The sequence below is a fragment of the Leptopilina heterotoma genome, unplaced genomic scaffold, assembly GCF_015476425.1.
Source record: "Leptopilina heterotoma isolate Lh14 unplaced genomic scaffold, ASM1547642v1 Lhet_197, whole genome shotgun sequence".
Classification (NCBI taxonomy): domain Eukaryota; kingdom Metazoa; phylum Arthropoda; class Insecta; order Hymenoptera; family Figitidae; genus Leptopilina; species Leptopilina heterotoma.
This window is the reverse complement of record NW_025110913.1, coordinates 19,491-46,193: the sequence shown is the minus strand read 5'-3', so window position 1 is coordinate 46,193 and position 26,703 is coordinate 19,491. Positions and strand designations below refer to the sequence as shown.

Here is a 26,703-nt window from a genome sequence, read left to right as displayed (position 1 = left end):
AATTATTATAAAACATAAAGAAGTCGATCATAGTAATATTTCTTTAAGTTGTTGAATTCAAAAAAGGTTTGAATATGAAATTTTAGATAATCTGAAAGAAAATTGAAAATCCTATGAAAAAATAATAATGATAAAATATTTATTTATAATAGAAATTCTTTAGGGTCAGGGTGAAGCAAAATTAAATTTTTGTGTCAACCATGTTTAAGGACTATTTTAGGACTATTTTATAAAATTAGAGTAGATATAATTGTTCTTGATAATATTCTTGATATAATTGTTCTTGATATTCTTCTTGATATTTTCTTCTTTATAGAGACGAAATGATTGATGGGAATAATTTGTAGGATTTAAGATTTGGCAGGGAAAATTTGAAGAGTTTGCGACTGCGTTTTGAATTTGATTTTTCATATTTGAAACAAATCAAGTGTATGCCGTGTGCTGGAAAAGAGAAACGTGAAACTGGTTCTTTCATCTCTTCGAGACAGGTCTCGGGGGGTTATATTATTATTCCCGTGTCGTTGAAAGGCAGGGAGTTTACTAGAAAATGGTCTAAGTTTCATATGGGAATACATTCATTTTTACCTCACTGGTCTTACAATATTCAAAAGCTGTCGTCATCGTCGTTGGATGCATCCATCTCTCGTTGAATTATACAAAAGGTGTGAATCTTTGTCCTCACTGTCGACGTTTATAAATATATTAGATAACATCACTTTTTTCCTCTTTTTTACCTTTTTTTTCCTTTTTTTCTTGTTTTTAATCCTTTTGTCCTTTTTTCCTTCTTTTTTCTGTTTTTCCTATTTTTCCTTGTTTTCCTTCTTTTTTCCTCTTCTTTCCTCCTTTCATTTTTCCCTCATCTTCTTTGTTTTCTGATGCTTAGAAAAATTATGAGCTGTTGCGACCTAATTTGTAGCCAAGTGAGAAAAAAATTAGATCGTATTTTTCGCTTTTAAATGAGAAAAAAAGAAGCAGTGATGATAAAAATTGATTTAGAGGGAAAATCGTAGTTTCCTTTTTTTCCTGTCACGAGTATGAAGTAACAAAAAAAAAAAAAAAAAAAAACTAGAAAAATGCTTAAGGTTTGCTATATATATATAGGGACTTGAGATGATGATAATAAATCCAAAGAATAAAAGAGTTCCTGTGAGTCATGCCCTCAAGTTATGAACGAAGGGACACGTTTCAGGAAGAGAAACTCCTGACCTCAGTTATTTGTTACTTCCCAAGACAACCTTTCTTTAGACACATTTTCCTTTAGTTATCTCTATATCCTTGCGGGTATTATATGTTACCGAACAATGATGATTTTTAAATCTGATACACTCGAAAATATGATAGGTGTTGAAGCAAGAAAATTTCGATATACTCTACAGACGGTTATAAGGAGGAAATTTTATTTTCATACTTTTGAGGTCATTTTTTAGTTTTTGTAAGAAAGTGTCGATATTTTTATTTATCTGCAATTTTTGTTTCTTTTTTTATTTTATATTGTATATACACTTTTGGCGAAAGTAGCTTACGAACGAAGGAATTTATGATTTTGTATGTATATAAATCATGATCCACAAGTTTTTAACGTTCAAATAAATGAAATTTTTTGCCACAGTAAATATTTATGAAAATTACTGTCTGTTATGAATATTAGAAAAAACAAAAGTAAGTAATTCTTGTATATTGAAGTAAAGAATAATATTTTAAATGAATTTAGAATTTTCGAATTTTTCGATGAACGTAGAAATTTTTTATATTTTTCGAAATTAGCACTTAGTTTATTTATTTAATGTGAGAATTAGTAATTGTCAGTCGATAATAATTATACTAAATAATTGATAATTACTGATTGTTAATATTAAATAGAAATTTTTAACTTATAAAAATGAATTCTAAATTTATGTATATGTTTATAAATAATAAGTTAAAGAGCTTAGAATTAAATAATTTACTAATTAATTTAAAGTTTAGTTCTAAACTCGGAGTAGCTTTTCAATTTCAGAGTTCTAGGGGATTTAAACTTTTGTTCATAATTATAGAGAAACTCGAAAATATTTAAAGCAATAAAATATTAAGTCGTTAGGATATATCCTTCTCTGTATTCCAGAGTCGATCAGTTTCTTGTTTTAGCATTTAAACTTGCCTAGAATAAATTATTATTAATAATATTAATATTGCTAATTAAGGAGAATAATTTTTAGATTATTATTACTAATATTATTAATATTCTTACTCTTATTCTTACTCTTATTATTATTATTATCATCATTTTAAAATTGGAAGACCTAAAATTGATTTATTTATTGTATGTCCAGGATTTCAATATTAAATATTAAATTAAAAAAAGCAACTTCTTGGAAAAATTGAGGCAATATTTTTAATTGTAGAACATAGAAGCCATGAAATTGATGGACTTGGAGAATTGAGAGGATAATTAATAAACGTTAATTACGTTTCTGCATTTAATTAGCGTGAAACTTTGAGATTGGTGAACGTTTGATGACGATTAATCCTCAGTACGAGTGAAGAGCAAACCGACTTGACTTTGTTATATGTATATATATATATATGTATACAACGTTGTACCTTAGTTTAACGATATCTCTCCTTGTTTCTCATTAGTGCGCAACACTGACCTAACGTACAGATTTGATTGTGGGAAGAGAATAATAAGCATATCAGAGGAAAAAACTTGTCAAAATAATTGTCAGTTTTTTTTAATAGAAAATAAAGGAAATGAGAAAAAAATTTGACAGGATTTGAATATATATATATATATATATATATATATATATATATATATATATATATATATATATATATATATATATATAATATAAAAATCGTGTGGAATTTAAAGATGTAGACCTAAAATATATATTTTATATATTTTTTTATTATTATTATTTATTATTATCATCATTATTATTATTATTATTATTATTGGGAAGATATTTATATACATTTATATATTCATGTATAAAGTTGGTCAAAACTGTTGGGTACATCGTAACTTTATTTCTCTCCCTGCTGTGTGTTGCATCACAATTGCAAAAGTCATGGTGACATTTTCGAGTCGATAATACCACGAATAAGCTGGCTAATCCTGGCTTGCTCCTCATTAGTGGGTACTATACAGGAAACGTAACAAAAGTCATCACGCAATCGTCACCACCACTTTCATATAGATGAATAGTATGTACCTACATTTATAAATAGTTTTCATATACAAAAGAGAAAGAGGAAAGTTACACGTTTTGTTTGCTAAGAATTTTTTTTTTACCCCTTTGGGATTGATGAGAAATTTCTGTAGAAACGCTATTATTGTTTTTACAGAATGTAGTTCACGTTTATTTGTTGTATTGAGGAAAATATCTCTTTATATAATATACCTCCTTTTTTTTTAATTTATTCCAATTTTCAATTTTCTTCATTTGCTAATGAGTGGAATATTCCTTTAGGGCTTCTTTTTTATTTATTATATAAATTTTAAAATTACTATAGTACTATAGTTATTGTATTTTTTTTGTATAAATATGAATTATTGTAGTTTTAAAAATAAATGTCGTGTCCGACTATAAGTGACCTTTACTACTAGTAAAAGAATTAGACACTTGGAAAAATTTTGCCTTTTATTACTTTTTTTATAAGTCGTACGAGGAAAGAAAGAATTTTAAATTATTCGTCTGAATAATATGATTTTTTACTACTAGTACTAAGAAAATTACTTATATTACTTATATTGATCAACTTTGCCGTGAATGTGCCATTATTGAGCCAAGCTACGCCCCAATACTGGCAATTATAATTTGTCATCAAAGATACAAAATGTTTGCCATTAAAGTGCCACTAATGTGCCATTAATGGGCCGATCTTCGTCACATCACTGGCAATTGAATTTTTCCATTAAAGATTTATCAACTTTGCCAATAATGTGCCGTTATTGGGCCAAGCTACGCCCCAATTCTGGCAATTATAATTTGCCATCAAATACACAAAATATTTGCCATTAAAGTGCCATTAATGGGCCGATGGTCGGCACATCACTGGCAATTGAATTTTGCCATTAAAGATTGATCAACTTTGCCGTGAATGTGCCATTATTGGGCCGAGAGCTGGCCCAGTCTTAAAAAGTTTGAAAATCTGACCATCGGCGCCATCATTGGCCCATCAATGGGAAGTTTTGAACACCAGTAATGGCCCAGTAACTACTGCCAATTCTCGGCAGACATTGATGGACCAATGATAGGCCGTTTTTGCAGTCTTGGCATTTTGCACTTGGGGTATAATAATAATAATTACAAAACATTTGATAAATTTTACACACGGAGAAAATTTATTCCTGAAATTTTACTGAATTTAGTTCGGTAAAACTGGGATGAAGTGTCAAAACAGTAATTTTTCAAGAACTAGACTGTAAAAGAAATTGTATTGAAAAATAATGTAAAAATCATAAAGCTCACGATACATGTATTAGCGCTTCACTTACAGTTCGGTAAAACGTAAGCCAAGTGCTCGCTACATTCATATTTATTGAATAGTTCGGTAAAACGTAAGATAAAGTCTTCGGTAAAACTAACGAGTTGCAATTTATTGAATAGTTCGGTAAAACGTAAGTTAAAGTCTTCGGTAAAACTGACGAGTTGCAATTTACTGAAAGTTCGGTAAAACTTGAAGAACAAAAATAAAAAATAATGTTACTTAAGTAGATCTATATTAATACTGCCGTAACTCTCAATTTACCTACTTTAATCACTACCTAAACCCCCTACAATTGTTTACGAACAAATACTAATTGATACACCTGCCTACAGTACATTCTAAACGCATACACTAATACACACATCGCACGCTTTACATTAATGCTTCAGGAAGTTTCAACTGTCCTTATATATTAATCTCAATTTTATTTCACCGCTTGTGAGAAAGATTCAAATTAATAAACTATCGTTGTACAAAATTAAAAATTATTTATATTAATGAATCATTTCTAACTATATTCAAGGTCAATTTATGACATATTTTTAAATTATGTTTTTATTATTATAAAGAAAAATGTTTAAATTTTTATTTAATGGAATAAAACAATAATTTATGAAAATCCTTATCATTCTCAAATTTTTGTGTTTAAAATTAAAAATATACATATTAAAAGTGCAAGTTGGAAATTATTAAATTAATTAATAGAAAATTAATCTTTCTGAAATATTAAATAATAATTGTGAGGTATTAAAAAGCGAAAAGGAAATAAGCAAGTAAGCAAATAAAGAATAAAGTAAGCAAGAAGGAAATAAGCAAGTAAGAAAGTAAGCAAATAAGAAAGTAAGTAATCAAGAAGGAAATAAGCAAGTAAGAAAAGTAAGCAAGGAGGAAATAAGCAAGTAAGCAAAGTAAGTAAGAAGGAAATAAGAAAGTAAGCAAGTAAGCATATAAGGAAGTAAGTAAGCAGAAAGGAAACAAGCAAGTAAGCAAGAAGGAAATTAGGAAGTAAGCAAATAAGTAGGTAAGCAAGTAAGCAAAGTAAGCAAGAAAGAAATAAGCAAGTAAGTATGCAAATAAGAAAGTAAGCTAGTAAGCAAGCAAGTTATTTCCTTTTTGCTTACTTGCTTACATACTTACTTATATGTTTAATTGCTTACTTATTTATTTCCTTTTTGCTTACTTACTTATGTTTATTTGCTTACTTACTTACTATTATTCATATTTAATTAAAATGAATAAATTATATGTTAAAAAAATAAGTATGTTATTGCCATTTTATATTTTCTTTTTACTTGATTTAAAAGCATTTATTACATATTTGGCAATTAATAAGTGTTTAAAATAATTAATTAATTGAATTTTAATTTAAATAATAATAAAATGATTATTAATTAAGTCTAAATAAGTTGGAAAAATCAACTATTAGTGTGAAAGTCTTTCATTTGACTGCGGTACACTTGAAATAAAGTATTTCAATCCAGAAAACTAAAACTTTAGGCAAGTCAAGGAAGTTTTACCGAACTATTCCTGAAAACTAACACTTTAGGCAAGTCAAGAAAGTTTTACCGAACTATTCCTGAAACGTTAGTGCCCATCAAGGAGGTATTTATTTAATTTACATTAAACGTTCAGTTTCAATTTTTTTTCAAATTTTACAGTACTAGTTCTTAAGGAATAAAGATATCACATTAGATTTTAAATATTGTTACTGAAAAAATAATATAAAAATTATTAAAAATTACGATTATGCTACTATATCCCAACTTTATTGAAAAATTCGGTAAAATGTAAGGAACAAATTTTCTCCGTGCAATTTTCTGAAAACTGTTACTACCAGTCATCATCAGTTCACCTATGTAGGTTAGTTGAAGTTTACTCTCATTATAGAAGTTTCTTGTTGTTTTATGTAGAGTTGATCCTCTCTAGTTGAAAAACAAAAAATTCAGTCACATTTCTTTTTCATACACACAATCATAAAATATATCCGTGTTTGATCTTATAATTTCTACGAATTCCCTCCAGTCACGTCACTGTAAATATATATATATATGTATATATATATCTCGCGTAAGTTAATAATGTGCCAGCTTTGCGGTATATATTGTAATTCTCCATGGAGATGTGAAAACGTTTTCAACCACATTTAGAATTGATCCAATTCTAAAGTTGGAAATATATAACGTATCGTTGTCAGGAAATTTTAAATTAAAAACACTTTTGGAGAGATAAATTTTCCCATGAAAAGTAAATAGACATTGGGATGTATAAATTGTGCTTCATATAGTTATGTATAGATGCCAGTTTTTTGCAATTTTTGCATTCTTACATAAATTTTAGTTTTGCATCCTCCTGGAGGAAGGTTTTTTTGTTATGTCATTATTATTATTACAGTGGAAAATTTCATTCCTTGTAACAATTAACTTTATAATGCTTCTACTTACTCTCTAAATTTGAATTAGTAAAAATGTTTACTAATTTGATATAATGACTTTTTGCTTTTGAATTATAGTGAATTTGACTAACAAATAGTAGTTTCTACTAATTTATTAGTACAATTTACTAATTCTAATAAAATTTACTATGTAATTCAAAACCAAAATGTCAGTCACTAATTTCAATTAGTAAACATTTTTACTAACTCAAGTTTAGAGAGTAATATTTCACCGCAGTGGAATTAGAGTTTTCTTTTAAGAAATTGTTTTTTTTCTGTTAATTTTTTTGAGTCTTATTTTTTAGGGTTAAGTACCTCTATATAGTTACATTACGTGTTTACTTGTTATTTTTCTTCCTTTTTTCTCTCCTTCTTTTGCTTCCCTTTTTTTTCTTCTTTTTGAAGATCAATTGAAATAAAATATGCAAATCATTCTTTGGGAAATTTTATATCCCATTCTCTTTAGTAGAATATATTGGAAGGGAGTTCTTTTTTTGTCTTATTCCACATTCGCACGAAGGATGAAGTAAACAAGTAAAAAAAATTAAGCTTATACTTTTCACGAGGCAGCGACATTTTTTGTGTGGTTGTATGAATTTTGCAAAAAAGGATTTTGCTGAGATATTGAAAAATTAATAATTTCGAGAGATATGTATTTTCTTTATTTCTCTTTCTCTAAAAATGGAATTCGATTCTCCGCAAAGTTTTAATTATTCTCATGTGTTTCATCATCTTTCTACAAGAATTTAGAATTTTTATCGGAAAAGATTTTTAATATTTCACATTGGAAGTACCTAAATTGACATTTTTCGAAGAAGAAGAGGAAATTTAATCATTCGAATTCGCAATTAGTTTTAATAATGACAAAAATATTAATCGTAATTAGGTTTTGTTTTTATTTTTTTCCGATTTTTGTTTTCAACTTATGATAATGATATAATAATAGTAGTAAAAATAAATAATATTATTAATAATTATAAAAAAAAATAATAATAATAATAATTATTATTATTACAATAATATTAATAATTATTATTTATTGTCTGTTTCTGATTTCATTTACGTTTGCAATAATAATTAATAACATTTTAATTTACATTTCAAAATATTTAGAAATGTAATTTTATAGTTATTAATTTATAATTTCAAAACAAAGTTGATGCTGCTTTTGAAAATAAATTTATATGAGAAAAGTCCTTATAAATGTGAGTGTAGGAGAGATAATTATCTGCACTATATTTACAAATTAATGTAGTTAAAACAGTCAACAAAAAAGTGAAGTTACTTTTCGTTATTCGATAATAAATAATAAATTGTTGGCTTAAAAAATGCATGATAGCCAGTTGGCGAATAAATGTTTGGTTAGCCATTTTTTTTAATGCATCCACTCGAGTTATCTAGGGGTTGTGGTTGTGCCTTTAATGCGCAGCAGGTCAGAATAATAATAAGCTAAGCACTTGTAAAACCCAAAAAAAAAGAAAAAAAAATATTCTGTCTTTATTTTTTTTACAGAACAATACGAAAATTAATTATTCTACTCTATTTCATATTAAATTCTATTTGAAATGTTTTTAGTATTTTTAATTATTCTTCACGTCATTTAATATTTTAATTATTCCTCATGTCATTTGATATTTTAATTATATCATTTCATATTTTAATTGTTCTTCATATCATTTGATATTTTAATTATTATTCTAAAATGGGAATTTGTTCTAAATGGAAATTTATTTTAAAGGGGAATTTATTCTAAATGTGAATTTATTCTAAATGGGAATTTATTCTAATTGAGAATTTACACCAAATGTGAATTTAAATATTTAATAAAGCAATTTTAATTTTTTTTCTGAAAAAGAAAAATACTTTAATTCACAAATAAAAATTTCTGCTGTGTATATTGTGATGAGGTTAAAAATTTGAAAAGTTTCTTGGAGTGTGAAATCTTAATGTAAGTTTTCCTCTTTTTCTTATCTAATTTCGATGCTCCTAACTTTCTTTCGCCTTCTCTCTAATTCTTACTCGATTCTTATCATCGCAAAATTATACTTTTATCGCGATTAGAGTGAATTAAGTATTATAATTAAATGAATATAGTTCCTATAAAATTAGCATAGAGATTTCTTTGCTTTCAATGTTTAAGAATCATTTTTCCAGAATATAAAAAGAAAAATAATCTAAATATTAGGTCAATTTTATTTTTCCAGGGAAATTGAATTTAATATTTTATAATAAATTTCTATTTTTATTTCTCGAGAACTGAGAGATTTATTATAAATTTAAAATCTTCATATTCAAATTTCTCATCATCATCTTTTTAATTAATTTAATTATTCAATAGCCTTCATTACTAATTACATATATAGTAACGAAATAAATTTAATACAATTATTTTTGGATTTGTCTGAATTCAGGAAAGAAAGAAAAATAGAAAAGAAAAAAAAAAGAATAGAAAAGAATAGAATAGAAAAATTAAAAAAAATTTAAAGGGATTATTTTACTATTTTATGGTGGGGGGTTTTTTTTAATTAAAAAAGAAGTTTAATTATTTCGTTAGTCGACTGTATGTATATATAGTGTACGACAAAGTCTGACATTTTCAAGTTAAATTGCTGATTAAATTTTTAACGTATAATCTTATACTCAGTTTGTGACGATCAGCCACAAACGAGATTGAATATTTAAACATCTTTTCCACTTGTTTTTTTTTTTTTTTTTTGATGAAACAAAAGTAAAAAGTGGAGATAGGTCATTTATTTTTAACATACAGATTTTGGATGATCAATTCAGATTAAAAATTGTTAATTCTTAGTTTTTTATTTGTGTAGAGAAAATATTTTCCGATTTTTGAAAATTTGATGGCAAAATATTAAAATTATGGATCAACTTTTATTTATTGTCTCAGTTTTTCTAAGGATATTATAAATTGAGATCCTTATAAAAACTATTTGTACCTATTAATTATTATTTTATTTTATTTATTTATTTTTTTGGTCTTTTGGTAATTTTTTTTTCTATTTACATTTCGAGAATATTTCGTGTAATATTATCAGTAATAATGTTAGTAAATTTCCACGAAATACGGTAAATTTACGGTCACTGCCCATCTCCAGTTAAGGCCAACTTCTCGCAAGCCCGGATGTCATTCAGGGGCTCTTGACTAAACCGTCACTGGAGATTTCTTAGATAAAATACCTAATTGTAAGTTAGGAAACTTAAGCACAAAACTGATAATAAACCTTGTTAATTTCATGATAAAGTTGGCAAACTAATTAGAGGTATTATCAGTTTAAGTAGCTTCAAAAAACAACAAAAGCGCAAAGACAATGTTTTGCGTTAATCTTCTTCCTTTTTAAATATTTTTTTCCATTCAGTTTACTTCGTAGGACAAAGAAACTTTTTTATTTTCCTTTCATAAAATTCAAGTACAATACGAAGAAGATCAAATTTTAAGATTAGAGGTATAATATAATAATAGTTTTTATTCCCAAAGGAATAGGTATTTTTTAATGAGAATATATAAAATAGGGATTTTATACGATTTAATTTGCGGTAATGTTAATTTATTTTATTTGTTAATTAAAATATTTATTTATTTGAGTATTTACTATTTCAGAAAGAGGGAAATTATTTTATTAACTAAATTATTTAATAAAATAAAATTATTTATTTTTTAATTAAATTATTTATTTATTAATAAAATTATTTAGTTTTTTACTTACAAGTATTATTTTTTCTAAGTGAAGAAATAATTTGGTTTCGAAGAATAAATAGATAGAATTTATTATTTTATTATTAACCTGAATTAGATAAAATTGAATTAACCTGAATTGATTGAAATTAAATTGACCTGAATGAATATGTTTATAAGTTTATTTTTAATTTAATTACTCTAGTTTTCAATTTTTAATTGACTAATAATTAGAATAATATTTCATGATGTTTGAAATTTAGTTTTCATTGTTGCGGTAATTTTAATTCAGAGAGTTAATTGGGATTGATAGACGAAGTATGAATTATTGATTAAATGACAATAAGTTCAGTTAAAATGATAATTCCAATTTGTATACTGGAAAGTGTATGCATTATTGGTATATTCTGTTTTGAGAAAAGAACTAAATTTTATTTCGTATTTTCCCTCTAAATTTTGCATTTAGTGAAAAGATGTTAAGAATTTTTACTAATTTTTAAATTTCGTTCTATTTTTTACTAAAGTTGAAAAGTTTGTTTAGTCAAACTTTGATTAAAATTAAATATATTTACTAGTTTTCTACTAATCGTCTACTTGGAGAAAATTACAGAAGCTTAACGTACACTGAAAAAAATTCGGTCGAAATCTTTAACTACTATTACCTAGTTGAGTTGAAAGTTGTCAAATTAATTACTTTTTTAGTTTTACTAACAATTTTTGTGTAGTTGATTTTACTACTTTGAATATAGTTGAAGAATAATAGTTTATATAACTAAAAAAAGTAGTTAAATTGCAAAAACAACTACAAAATCTAATTACATCAACTAAATTCTTAGTTCTTTTTACTACTTTCGGTAGTAAATATAAATTTTTAAATTCAGTTGAGGACCTATTGAATCACTCAGGGTAGTTAAAAAGTAGTCAAATCTACTAGTTTTTTTTTTGAGTGTAAAGAAATTTTTATTCATTTTTTAATTTTCTACTTAGAAAAATTTAACATTAGAAATTTTTTATTAAGTTTTTACTAATTTTTTACTTAGAAAAAAATTGCAGAAATTATGCAGTATAAATTTTACTAATTTAATTACTAGAGGACTTTTTCGTAATAGAGTCTTAATCACAGAGAAAAGCGAGTGTTGTTTTTGATGCGGGTAAATTTTGGTAGGGTAATTTTAGTGAGGATAAATTTTCTATAATAGAAAATTTACCTTATTTTCAGTGTTAAAATAACACTTCCGAGCTAAAGTTTGATGCAGACACTTTTAACACCGAATTCAGTGTTAAAATAACACTCACTTTTTTCTGTGATGACAGAAATTTTTTTGGTTTGTTAAAAAGATGTATTTGCCGAAAGAAAAAAATTATATTTATTCAAAACAGTTTTGTTAAATTTAGCTTCTGAGTTTTTTTTCTCTACACTTTGAAAATTGAGTTAACTTCTTCTGACTCGTTAATGACCCTTTTTTTCTCTTGAAGTTTTTCGCAGAAACTTTAATAAAAATAAAAAAAAAAGAAAAATTCAAAGTGAACATTTTTCAATAATATTTCGTTTCACCCAGATTTTAAGTTGAATCTTTTCCTTCAGGCGCGCTGGTTTAGAAAGATGATGTGAAACTTTTTGAAAAGCTTGAGGGCGGAGACATTTGAATGATGGGAGTGTTACAATTTTTTTTTATGTGTGTGATAATGGAAAAATTTTGAACTTGTTGAAAAATTGTCAGTAAATTTTCATTTTCTGTTACATTAGAGAGAGAGAGAGGAATAGAAAAAAATGAGAGAAAGGTCGTAAGTTGTAATGAAGTGTTGATTTTTGTACTTTTGTGTACTTCACAAACAGCAGTATACATATATAGTTGGAGTGTGCAATCGATTTATCCAGAGACGTCGCCCTCGTGTACTGAAAAACAAGAAACAACTTCTAACTTGCCCACGAGAAGCCTTAACTGCCATGCCATGTAGGCGATAAAACTAGGTTTACAGGCGAGCTGGTGTGAATATAGGTGTGACTTAATTTGTGTCAGTAATTTTCAATTGAACGATGGTCAATTAAAGATTTCAGTGTCTATGAAAATCAGTTTTTTTTTAATTCGATAAAAAATTAGTTTTATACGGAGAAATGTGAATATAGTAATTTTTTTACACTCGTTGTAAAACAAATTGTTTGAAATCGATGGATATTGTTGTTGTTTCGCATATTTGCTATTTTTTGGTAGTAAATTTTGATATTTTTAATAGTAAATTTTACTCTCCTTCGAACTAAATTTTACTTTTTCCGAATAAGTAACTTTTAGTAAAAATTACTAACGTAAAACTTTTTTAGTCTGACTATGACAAATATTTGAATTTTTTTATCATTGTGTAAGTGGTAAAAATTATCTTTCGTCAGACAAATAGAAATATTAAAAGTAATAAAGAAAAGAAAAACAAAAAATAAGAAAAAAAGCGAAAAGATCGTTTTAATCAAATAAATACTTTAATTTTTTCTATTATTCTTGTGTAAGTAGTAAAAATCAGCTTTAGTCAGACAAATAGAAATCTTGTCAATTTTTACTACCAGGAGTAAAAAGTATTTTAGAATGAATATTCTATCAATTTTTTTTAACAGTAATAAGAAATCATTTTAGTCAAGTGTAAATTCTTACAGTTTGTGTCAGTAGTAAAAATCTGTTTTAGTCGGACAACAATATAAATACTTGTAGTTCTTTTATTAGTAGTATATAAATACAATATATGGTCAGACACGACATTTGTTTTTAAATACAATAATTCATACAAAATAACTAATTTAAAAAAAAATATCAAACAACATTTTTCAAAAAACTAAATTGTTTTGAATTTTTAATTAAAATTTATTCTTTGACATAATAAATAGGTTAAAATAAAAATAATAAACAAAATAGTTTATAGCTAATTATTGTTTTTTTATAAACTAGCAATAAACACTTTTAGAAAGTATGAGAAAAACGTAGAGAGAGAGAGAGAGATGATGTCACTTTTTGACAATTAATCTCAATATGGCTATTTTAATAAAGAGACTTTGATAAATCACGTACCTTACGGTACGCTTATCTTTTAATTAAAAAAAAAGTAATAACGTCTCTGTGAAAAGCATGACGCATATAAGTTGCAGGATCTCTAGAAGGTTAGGTCAGCTGGATAAGGCAAAAGTAGAGAGCGATAGAAGGAGAAAGAGAGAGAGAGAGAGAAGGAGAAAAAATGCGCGCAACCCTAGTTGAGTAGAGCATGCGGAAACTGTAGTAGCTTGTAGTGTCCCCATCATTATCTCGAGGAAAGAGAACGCAACGCTTTCCTGGATAGGTGGAAAAATAAGAGTCTAAGTGTTCTCGACTGCAAGTCTACTATACGTTAATTGCAGTGCGACTCATTGTCATTTGTATATATTCGTTCTATTACGTAATGATTTTTTTTCCTTTCAATTTAATTTCGAAGATCAATTTTATTTTGTCAATAATCGTTTTTACGTGGATTTAATATATTTTTTTTCCTAGAAAGAAAAAGAAAAGAAAAAAAAACGAATATAAAGTAACTTTTACTACCTACCTTTTTTAGTATACTTTTTTAAGCAGGAAATTCTGGTCAAAATCAGAATAAGAACTTGAGTTGTTAAACTGATAGTTTATGATAAAATATTTAAATAAATATAAAAATATAAATAAAAATTATGAATAATATAAAAAAAAGTCAAGGAAAAGTTAAATATTTCACTGAAATTAAAATATTTTCAAAATCTACTATTTTATTAAAATTTCTCATAATAATTCAATTGAAGAAAAATTAATTAAACCATTAGCAAAAATTCTATTAATATTATGAATAATAAAATTTTCACTGAAATTCTAATATTTGAAATAGAATTTTCAAGAAAATTTTTCAAAACAAATTATTTAAAAAATTGGAATAAAATACTTTGGAAGAATTTAATTATTTTCTAAAATTCTTATAACATTTATTTAGGAGGATTAAATTATTTTCATAAATAATAAACTTTAGCGTAGGAAGTCTCAATTATTTTTAATAGAATTTTAATTGAATTATTCTTTTACATTTTCATAAAATTCTTCAACAAGCTTGAATTATTTACAAAAATTTTCATAAAATTCTTTGCGAGAATTTAATTATTTTTACAAATAACATAATTTTTCACAGGAATTTAATTATATAAAAAAAATAAAATTTGTTTGGGTGAATTCAATTATTTTTACAAGTAATAAAATTTTTCACAAGATTTTAATTATTTTTAATATTATTTTAAATTAAATCCTCGAAACATGTAATTATTTTCAAAAATTTGATAAAAAATTTTCGATAGAAATTAATTACTTTTCAAAAATTTTTGTAAAATTCTTTATAAGTATTAAATTTTAAGAAATAATGGTTTATTCTACAAATTATATATTTTTGTATTTAAATAATTGAATTGTTGTAGAACTTTCTAAATAGAATTTCTTTAAAAATTATTTGTTTCAATTTTCATAAAATTCTTTGCGAGAATTCAATTATTTTTACAAATAACAACATTTTTCACAGAAATTCAATTATTTAAAAAAATTTAATAAATTTCGTTTTAAGAATCCGATTGTTTTTATAAATAATAAAATTCTTTACATGATTTCAATTATTTTTAAAACAATTTTAAGTGAATTCCTTAAAAAATTTAGCTAAATGTATTTTTATTTAAATGGAATCATTTTCAAAAATTTTATTAAAATTTTTCGAAAGACATTATAAATAAATATTTATTTATTAATCAAAAGTTATTGAAGTATGAATCATTTAATTTAGAAATTACAAAAAAAATTAGTCTCTTGAAAAATTTTAATTAAAATATGAATATGAATATCGTTAAATTCTCATAAAAGTTGAAAATATGTATTTTATTATCCAATTAGTTAAAAATTTTGTTAAAATAAATTTTATATCTTAAAAAAATTTATTGTTTTTACTGTTTAAAAATTAATTAAAAATATAACAGGGTGTCTAACGGTTAGGGAAGTTAGGGAAATTAGGGAAAAGTCATGGAATTTTTTTGGAAAGGGAAAAGTCAGGGAATGTCAGAGAATTGCATTGAAAGTCAGGAAAATTTCTAAAAATTTATACAAAAATTAAAATTTTTGTGAATAAAAAATTTTTTTAATCTAATAAGACTTAGAAGATTTTTACTATTGTTTGTTTTATCATTAGACATTAATTTATTGTTAAATATGTCAGTTACCATATTTTTGTTTCAAGAAAACAGAAATAAAATTAGTAAAAAGTCAGGGAAAAAGTCAGAGAATTATTTTCTCGATCCTTGTTAGACAGCCTGCGTAAATAATTAAAGTGTTTTTGAAGAGCCCAAAAATATTTAAGCAAAATGTCATAAAATAGAAGAGAAAATGTTGAATTTTAAGAAATTCGGTTTTTCGAATTTTTGTTAATTTTTAATAAATTTAAATTTTTTATCAAAGGGTGGAATTATTAAATAAGTAAATTGTTCTTCAAGAGCCCAACAATATCAAAGCAAAATGCCACAAAAGAGAAGAAAAAATTTTGAATTTTAAGAAATTCGGGTTTTTGAATTTTAGATTTTTTACCAAAGGGTGGGGACTATTAACAGGGTGTCTAACATTAGAAGATTTATTAGAAGATTTTTATTAACGTTTATTTCTATAATTAGCCATTAATTTATTGTTAAATATGTCAGTTACTATATTTTTGTCCCGAGAAAGCAGAAATAAAATTAGTAAAAAGTCAGGGAATTATTTTCTCAATCCTTGTTAGATACCCCGTACCATATAAACAAATTTTTCAAGAATTCTAACTAAAAGTTTGGAAAATATTTGAATTTCATAAAAATTTAGAATTGAAGTTAATATCCGGTTAAGAAGAAAAGTGAATATTTTTTTATGGAAGTCAGAGAAATACAGAATAACATTTTTGTGATTTTTGTAAATCGCCTAAAACGAGTTTTTTAGTCGTAAAATTTAATTTTTCGATTGATACTTTTTTCGGTCTAAAGCTACTTTTTTAAAATGAATTATTGAATGCGAAACCTGAGTTTGAAATTTCTACAGCTTAGTAACTTTTACCATACTTTTATAGTAAAAACTAGACAGTCTGAAATTTCCAGCAAAATTAATAAAAATTTTTAATGAATAATTCCAGTATGAAAAAAAGTTTCAATAGTGTAAAAATTTGCACAATGCTTTTTTTGAATTTGTCGCATATAAGCATCAGGTTTGTTTTGGTATTCAGCCAAAAAGAGCTACACCACAACACAATGAAAAATTGTAGTTCTGTTGTTTCGATGAAAAAAAAAAAATTCTGTGTCATCAATCCTTCTCGATGCAGTGTCATATAACGCTTTATTGCCCCCTCCGCAAGCAGTAAATGTCAAATATATACACACACAAGTGTGATACAAAATGAAATCAAATGAGAATAATTTTTTTCAGAAAAAAAAAGAATTTTTCTTTTTCTTCCGCGCATCGAAAGAGTGCGGCTTTTTACTGCCCACTTATATTGAAAACGACCGCAATTCAAAACATTGAAATTGGAAAATTTATTTGAAGTTTAAAAGTATAAAAATGTGGAAGCAAAAAAAAAAGTTCTTTTTTGATGCAGTTTTTTTTAATAACTTCAATTCAGTATAGGATCAAAAATTACCAGAATAAATATTTTCTTTATATACACAAAAATATACTTTTGATGATGAAATTCAATTAGAGAGATTGAATTTTCCTTCTGGTTTTTCAGAACAAACTTGTTTCCATATCTGTGGAAAAATTTTATTGTGTGTTAGAAATGGAAAATGTAATATTTAGAAGTGAAGGTATGTAATTTATTTAGCAGAAAGTGTAAATTTAGGATTTGAAAGTTAAGATTTAGGTTTTTTTTGTTAAGTTATTGTTATTATGGTTTTGGAAGTTTTTTAAAGTAGTAATTTTTAGATTTTACGTGGGCAATATTTTGCTATCTTATTTATTCCTCAAGTAAAGTTGTGCGATTAATTTCGGTCTGATTTTAAAATTTAACATTTTTTATAAACTTTGCCGTTTTACCATGTGGTGGTATTTTTTTTCGAGAATTTTCCCTTTAATTTTGTATGAGTGTGAAAAAATATGGTTATCTAGTTCGGGTAAGGAAATGGCTTATCGCTTTTCTTGGAACGTTATATAGGAAAAATAGTTTCCAATAAACTTCTTTTTCAAATCAGAAATTCAGAGATTCTCTGCCAAGGGGAACATGAAAAATTGCTGATACTTTTTTTTCTCTTCTTTTGCAATTTCTATTTCTTCTTTCGTGAGAGTATGTAAAAAAAAAAGAATTTTTTTTTCTTTTCGAGTGACGGATCAATTGACGATATATAATTAGTGTTCACGGTCTCGAAATTCGAACGCAACAAAGCATCATCGCGCTCATGGGCACAAGTATATTTTCTATGTAATAGATGGTCTGGTAGTAGCGTGGTTCATCAATGCTCGTTTGTACAGCAACATGGCTCGTTGAAATTGGCTATATGCTTCAAACAGCAAATAGTAGTTGTACCCACTGTCACTGACACAAATTAACGTGCCGTGTGCTTTCTAACCCGCGAATATTGGTTTTTTATATTGTAGCTTAAAAAAGTGAAGGAAAAATCAAGAGGGAAAAATATTTCATTTTTTTCCTTTATTTTCATTTTATATCTCTCCTTAGGAAAATTTTAATTATTTTGCAATTAGTTTCTTTCCCTGTGAAATTATTTCGAATTTAAAAAAAAATGGAATTTTTTATATTTCTGATAATAATTTCTTTTTAAATAAATTCTTGAAGAACTATCATAAAATTATTATACTTATAAATTTTTGAACGAATAATTCTACTTCAATATTTTTTTAATTATTGAATTTTAAAAGAGTCGCGTTTACAATTTTCATAAATAGATGAACTTCAAAAGGTTTTAACTTTAAATTTTATAAAATTTCAATTTTTAATGAATTTCATTACAAATTTTAAAGATCGTAGATTTTTGAAAAATTTTAATAATTCTAAATTTTTCTGAAATTATTTTAATTTGTAAATATATATTTAATTATTTATTAAAAATAATGGATTTATAAAAGAATTTTAGTTAAAGACACTAAAAAAAATTGAATTCTGGAGAAATGTATGTAAATAAATAAATAAATAAATAAAAAAAAATAAATAATAAATGATTGCAGAAAAGCAATTATTTTTAAAAGGAATAAAATTCTTCCTAGAAATTTAATTATTAAAAATTCATGTCAAACTTTCAATTCTTTTTACAAATAATAAAATTCTTCTTCGAAATTCAATTGTTTAAAAAAATTTTAATAAAATTTCTCGAACGAGTTCAATTACTTTAAAAGTTGTAGTAAAATTTTCTAAAAAAAATTCTATCATTCTGAAAAGTTTTAATAAAATTCTTTGTAAATTTCAATTATTTTCAAAAACTTTTAGTAATTAATAAGGGTAATTAATAATAAATAATATTTCACTAATTTAACTCTAGAATAACTTTCTCAAAATAATTGAAAATAATTTATTTAAAGACGAATTTTAGTTAAAAAATTTAGAAAATAATTAAATTCTGGAGAAGTAGTAATTTTTAGAAGTAATTAAATTTTCGGATGGTCTCAAATTTAATTATTTTAAATTTTTAAGAAAATTCTTCAAAAGAATTCAATTACTTTTAAAATATTTAATAAAATTCTTTATAAAAATTAAGAATTTATTTATTTTCAAAAATAATAAAACTTTTCACAGAAATTCAATTATGTTAAAATTTTTTTTTAAATTCTCGTCAAAATTTCAATTATTTTTACAAATAATATAATTCTTCTCTGAAATTTAATTATTTTCAAAAGTTTTAATAAAATTCTTGGCAAAATTTAAATTATTTTCAAAAATTATCCTGAATTCAATGATTTTCAATAGCTACTATTTTAATAAAATGTTCCAATAAAATTCGATTATTTGAAAAAATTTTAATAAATTTCTTCGCAATAATTCAAATATTTTCATAAATAATAACAATTTTTAGAGGAATTCAATTATTTTTACTATATACCTACAATTTTAATCGCTTTCCTTAAAAAAAATGTAATTATTCTTAAAAATGTTATTGAAATTCATCAAAAGAATTCAATTATTTAAAAATTTGTTAATTCTTTATGAGAATTAAATTTTGTAGAATTAATTTTTTTGAATAATATTAATTTAATTTTTTTTTGAAATTATTTTAAGTTTTTTGTTTTCTAATACCTACATATTCAATTGTAGAATTTCTGAATAATCGAAATTTCGTAAAATTGAATTTGTAAACAAATAGATTTGAAAATCACCGAAGAACATTTTTCAAAAATTATTAAAAATAATTGATTTAAGGAAGAATTTTAATTAAAAATTCCAGAAAATTTTAATTGGTATGAAATGATAAAATAAATTAATAAAGAATTAAATATATAAATAAGTAAATGAAGAAATTCGTAAATTCTAATAATTTAAATCGAAAAAGTACTTCTCTTCTCGAAAAATATTGAGACTGAGAGAGAGAAGGTGAATCGGACGGAAGAAGTAGAAATAGAACGTAAAAAATAGAGTCGATAAAAAAAAATGCATTGATATAAATTTATAAATTACTGGACCGCATTAAAAGAGTTGAAATCTTATTCCTTGAAATTTAAAGACCGTTTCGTATTGAGCGCTTCTTGAAATGCCATTTTACATTACTGTTTCATCTCACGATGGTTCCTTCGAGCAGCTAAAGAAATTCAAGGCAGAGAGAACGAAAAAAAAAAAGAAATAGAAAAAAATGAAAAAAGAAAAGAAAAGGCATGACTTTAAACTTGGGAGAGAAAATCAGCCACATTTATATTTCTACTGGCTGTGAAGCGATTCGATGGAGCGCAATTTCTTTGATTGCCGCAACGAGAAACTTTAAGCTGAACGACCTTTCGTATTTGAAATGCCAGTGCAAGTGATTAAAAAATTGCTATAGAGGAAAAGCGAGAGAAAAAGAGAGGGAGAGAGAGAGGAACTATGTAGTATATTTACAAGATGTTGTTTTTAATTACGTTTAAACGAGAAATTCTACTATTTCTTTTATTCTATTTTTTTCTATTTTCGTTATATTATTTTACCTCAAGTCTAAATTTAAAACACAAAAGAAAAATAATTCCTTATTTTGATAAATTAAAATTTTGTGTCGTTGGAAAATTATTGACTTTTTTATTAATTAGGTATTATATTTACTTTTTTGTTTTTTGCCTTTTGGTTTTCTTCTTATTTTTTTAGTTTGTTTATAGTTTTTTTTATTTTCTTTTTAAATTAATTTTATTTCTATTATTTTAATTATTTATACGAAAATATTTCATTTAATTATATTAGTAAAATTGATATTGAACTGATTTTACTTTGAATTATAATTTCACAAATAAGTTAAACCGGGTTAGCAAATAAATAGTATGCAAATATTAAATATCGTTTTATTTATTTGTTTAAAATTCGGTATAATATTGCAAGAAAAACTGACAATTGCTCTTTGTTGTAACAGTCAATTAAATAATAGCTCGATAATATTTTAATATTTTAAATAATAACGTGTGCTGATAATTTATCATTCGCGTTCCATTTTGTTTTATTAATTATGACGTGCCCTAAACGATAATGAATTCATGAAATGTTTAAAATTTTTTAAAATGATTCACTAATAATAATAAAATTCACTAAGTCGAAAGCAAAAATTCAGTCACTAATTCAAATTAATAAACATTTTTTATCATTCAAATTTTGAGAGGGATAGAAAAATAAAAGATTTCTGAATTACAAAATAAGTATTGTAATAACTAAATAAGTATTGTAATTTAACCAAATAGTTATTTTAATTACCAAATAATTATTTTAAAAACCAAATAATTATGTTAGTTATCAAATAATAAAATCTTATTCAAAATATAAAATTATCAACGAATTTAAATTAGTAAACGACTTTCGCACTCTTGTCGATTTTAGTAGAGTTTCATAAAAATTTATCGTCCGATGTTCGAAAGTTTTGTGGGTCATCATAACTCAGTGTTTATTATCGCGAATTTCGGAATTTGTTATTAGAACAAAATGTTAATTTTCCCTTCTTTCAACTTTTTGTAATTTTCTTTTTTCTTCTTGAAAATAAAAATTGTATTTACGAAAAATCTCCTTTAAGCACACAGCAATATAGATTCGAAACTTTTATATCCGAGATGAGTTGACTTTTATTCGAAATCTTCTTTTTATCTCTCCACCAATTCGTGCAGTAGTGTATAACGAATTAGACAATAATATTTCTCCTCTCTTTTTTTTTAAGGAGAGCTCTATAATAAAATTTGCCATATATCCTTTAATTATTATTGAAGAACAATATTGCCTTTTTGTTGTTCTCTTTTTTTTTATTGGTTTTTTTTTACAATTTTTTCTTTTACTCTTAATATTTTTTATTGGGTGATTGTATTTCTTTTTTGCTCGTATTTTCTTTTCCTGATGATTTCGCTCATACTTTATTTTATTGCTTCATATGAAATGAGCTTTTTTCTTCTCTTGCTGTTCAGAAATATTGTTATTGTCAGGAGAAAAAAAGATGGCTAGGCCCTTTTGTAAAATTCACTATTTCAAGGGGGCACTTTTCTGTTTTTTGTTGTATATATTTATTATGAGTAAAATAAGAGGGGGGGGGGGAAATGTTTCTTTTTTTTACCTCTTATTTCGAATGTAACATTATTTTTAATGTATTTTTTGTGTGTTTTTTTTTTTGGACTATTCTGTTCATTTCTAGAGTTAGCTTTTGGTTGTTTAATGTAAAAAATATCTCGACTAAGCTGAGATTACTTAGTTGTTTGCATGTTATGTTTGCCTTCGTTTCGAGGGAGAAACAGAGAGAATATAGTGTGTATTATGTGTTCTTGTACTGCATGAGAGCTTCAAACATAAGAGGCTAGAGTGTGTAATATCTTTGAGTATATGTCATCGTAGAAGGCAAGTTCCATTTGTATCCAATGTACACTTAATTCTCCAATGTATGTATATACTGCGTTTGTCATGTAATCAAATTTCAATTATATTTCAATTACAACAAATTTCAATTACAACGAATTTCAAATTTTAAAGAAAAAAAGTTTTTAAGGAAAGGAAATTTTCTTTTTTTTTTTGTTATTCTTAGGGAAATTTTGGGGTCAGTCGAGAAAATCGTAAATTAAGGGATAGAAAAAGAATTAAAAAAGAAATAAAAAAGAATTAAAAAAAAAATAGAAGAAGAATAAAAAATATAATGAAATTCTTATCTAATTTGCTTTCAAGTAGACGTACTTTTTAAGTAACGAACATTCATTCTTAATGCGATAATTTATTACGTCGAAGTTTCAGTAAAATTTCCATTTACTACCAATGTTCTATAATTATTCTTCTCGGAGCCAATTTAAAAAAAAAAAAGTTACTTCTCTCATTATAACTAAGTACTTTCGTTTGCAATTTCTCACATTCTTTCCAATATAAAATTGGCAAAATCTCCTAAAGCACCTATATAGAAGTTCAAGTTTGCCTAGAAAAGAGGGAAGTTCAAGACAATTATTTCCCAGCTGAAAGTTTAAGGACATTAATTATTTATATATAGAGGAAAAGAGAGGGCGGAATAACAAATGCTAGGAGGAAGGAAATTCGCGCAGATAGAGCTTGTGAGTTTACACGCGTCGATTAATTAATTAATCAGTCATACAAATTGAGGATTTTTTTTTCCACTCTAATTTATTGCCGACGATTTTCTCAATGGGATATTTTTAATTACTTTTTGTTATTATTAATTAGTTAATTTAATTTTTTAATGTTTATTAATAATTAATTTATTATTAATGTAAATTAATATAGAAACATGAGATTTTAGCCAGATAATAAGTATTTTAAGTCTGAATAGTAGAATAACAGTTTAAGTAGTAAATGTCAGTTTTTGGTCAGACAAGTCCTTTGTAATTTTGTTTTAGTAGTAAATATCGTTTTTCTTTAAGACAAAAATGCTTTTTAAACTATTTTAAGTAGTAAAAGACAGTTTTAAGTCAGACAAGACGTTTTCAATTTGATTTCAATAGTAAACGTTGGTTTTTAGACTGACAAATACTTTGAATTTAGTTTAAGTAGTAAATGTTAATTTTTAATCAGACACGTGCTTTATTTGTGGCTTTCAGTTGAAAATGTTAATTTTTAGTCAGACAAATGCTTTTAAATCGAATTTAAAAATTTAGAATTTAGAAAACATTTAGAAAACATTTTTAGAATTTAGTAAACATCGATGTTTAATATGACAAGTGTTATCAAATTATTTTAAGTAGTAAAAGTCAGTTTTTAGTACATTTTAGTAGTGTTCAAGTATTAAACGTCACTTTCTAGTCTGACAAGTTCTTTAAAATTTTTTTTAGTAGTAAATATCGTTTTTCATTCAGATAAATGCTTTTAAATAATTTTAAGTAGTAAAAGACAGTATTTAGTCAGTGAAACAATTTTATTTTAGTAGTAAAAGACAATTTTTAGTCAAATAATATCTTTTGAATATGATTTCAGTAGTAACTGTCAACTTTAAGTCAGACAAGTATTTTTTTTGAATTTGGTTGCAATAGAAAATATTCACTTTTAATCAAACATTTATCTGAATAGTAGAAAAATCATTTGAGTGATAAAAATAATTTTTGTCCAAACAAGACTTTTTCAATTTTATTTCAGTAGTAAAAGTCGGTTATTAGTCAGAAAAGTCCTTTTTGATTTGCTTTCAAATATCCTTTTTCATTCAGAGAAATGATTTTTAAATTATTTTAAGTAGTAAAAGACCGTTTTTATTCAGACAAAGCATTTTTAATTTGATGTCAGAATTAAACGTAGGTTTGTAGTACGAATAATTTTTTTCAATTTAAGTAGTAAATGTTAATTTTTAGTCAGACAAGTGTTCTATTATGTTTTCAGTGAAAAAGTCAATTTTTAGTCAGACAAATGCTATTAAATTTAGTTTAAGTAGTGAAAGTTGTTTTTTTTAATAAATTAAGTACTTTTAAATAATTGTAAGTAGAAAAATATAAATTTTTGCACTCTCTAAACTAGTTGAAATAAAAAACGTGAGTTTTTGGTCAGACAATTGTTTTTTTTTACGTTGGTTTCAGTAGAAAATATTGTCTTTTAATCAAATATTTATCTAAATAGTAGAAGAATAGTTTGAATAGTAAACGTCTGGTTTTCGTTAGACAAATACAAAAAAATTATACAAAAAAAATTTTTTTAATTTGAAGTCAATAGTTATCGTCGGATTTTAGTTAGAAAATCTAGTTGCTTTTAAATTTAAGTAGTTAATGTCAATTTTTAGTCAGACATGAGTTCTATTATGTTTTTAATGAAAAGAGTTAGTTTTTGGTCAGACAAATACTTTTCAGTTTCATTGCAGTAATAAATTTTAATTTTTAGTCAAACAAAATGCTTTAAAATTGAGATAAAGTAAAAAACTACATTTTTTATTCAAACAAGCGTTACCAAATTCTTTTAAATTTTGTTGACTTTTTTTTAATAGTAGAATAATAGTTTGAGTAGTAAAAGTTATTATTCTATCAGACATGTCCTTTTTAATTTGGTTTTAAATGTTTTAATAGTAAATATAGTGTATTTAAGTGTAATTCATTAACTATTTATTTGATATAATGAAAAAATAACCGGTTAATTAATATAAAAAATGTATTCTTTAATTATTTTGCAAAGAACATAAAAACATAATACATTTGTTTAAAAAAGTTTTTAATTTACAATCAATTTAATTTAATTAACTTACAATAAATTATTAATTTCATTTAATCAATTTACAATGAATTATTAATTTTAATTAATTATTAATTTACAAAGTGAAAATTTATACTTGAATTATTTTTGGTTTACTAATAATTATTGAAGTGAAAATTTATTCCATAATTATTTTCGTAGAGTAAATTTTGAATTCATTAATAATAATTAATTGATATAATTACTAAAATCAAAGTTCATTTTAGAGTTATTTTCCTAAGTATCTAAATATGTAAAATTTACGTAGGTGAAATTAACAATGTTAATAATCAACGATTGAAGGAAAAACATACTTTTTCAGAAAAAAATAAAGTTTATCTTTTTTACAATTTTTTTCTTTTAAAATATTTACTAAGGAAAATTTGCAAAAAAAAATTTCCAAGCAAAAATTTATGAAAATTTGTCTAGAAAACATTTTTTTATTACTTTCTTAAATGTTGATCGTAAAGTTTGTGAACTTCATCGGAGTTAAACTTTCATTTTTATCTGCGCTTGATAAATAGGATAAAATTTTAGATTTTTTCGAATTTTTTTTTTGTTTGTTTTTTTTAAGGGGAAATTTTACCTGGCATTCGTAAGTTCCATTGTCCCTCTCTTGAACGTATTTGATTTGAAGTGTCCAGACATTGGTACCTTCCGGATGTAGCACTTGAAATCGTTCGTCGTTCGTGTAGGTGAACATTGAACTCGTCAGGACGTGCCAGTCGCGCCGTCGGATCCAAGATATCTAAAGCAGAACACGTTATGTCATGTTCATTTTCGCTCGACTTGACTATTTTATCGATAGATTCTTATTAACCTAAAACTTGTACAGTTGTTTCATGAAACTGACAAAACTTTAAAACGAAATTACACACTAACTCGATTATTTAAATACTGTAGTAGTGCATAAAAGAGGGAGAATCTTAATTTTGTCTCGTCTTGATTTTGACCCAGATTTAAAATTTTCTTTTCTTTCTATATAACCTTTTCGAATCAAATTTTAACAATATTTATAGTTTAACCTCTTGACATTTGACATTTCTAGACGTGAGACAATTTTTGAAAATTTTTAGATAATCCATTTTTGAATTTTTCAGCAGATTATATATTCATGTTTTTTTTTTAGGAAAAATTTGTTAAAAAATGTTGATTGGAATTATTTTGTTCTCAGTTAGCAACTGGACATATTTTTATTTTTTGAAACTTAAAAATTATTTTCCATTATTATCCTAGAGTTTAAACTTTTACTACTTAGAAAATAAAAGCCAAACTGTTTATAGTGTCAACT

At 24.7% G+C, this 26,703-nt stretch overlaps 1 protein-coding gene across 1 annotated transcript in view; it reads right to left on the bottom strand.

The window, feature by feature from the left end:
• The window catches only part of LOC122501010 (zwei Ig domain protein zig-8), a gene marked incomplete at its 5' end in the record, with an annotated part of 56,600 nt that extends 30,440 nt beyond the window's left edge, over positions 1-26,160 (bottom strand). Inside the window, one exon of the mRNA XM_043610214.1 lies at positions 25,999-26,160. Within this exon, the coding sequence (XP_043466149.1) occupies positions 25,999-26,160 (162 nt within the window). The remainder of the gene's footprint in view (positions 1-25,998) is intronic.
• Positions 26,161-26,703: the final 543 nt, after the last annotated feature.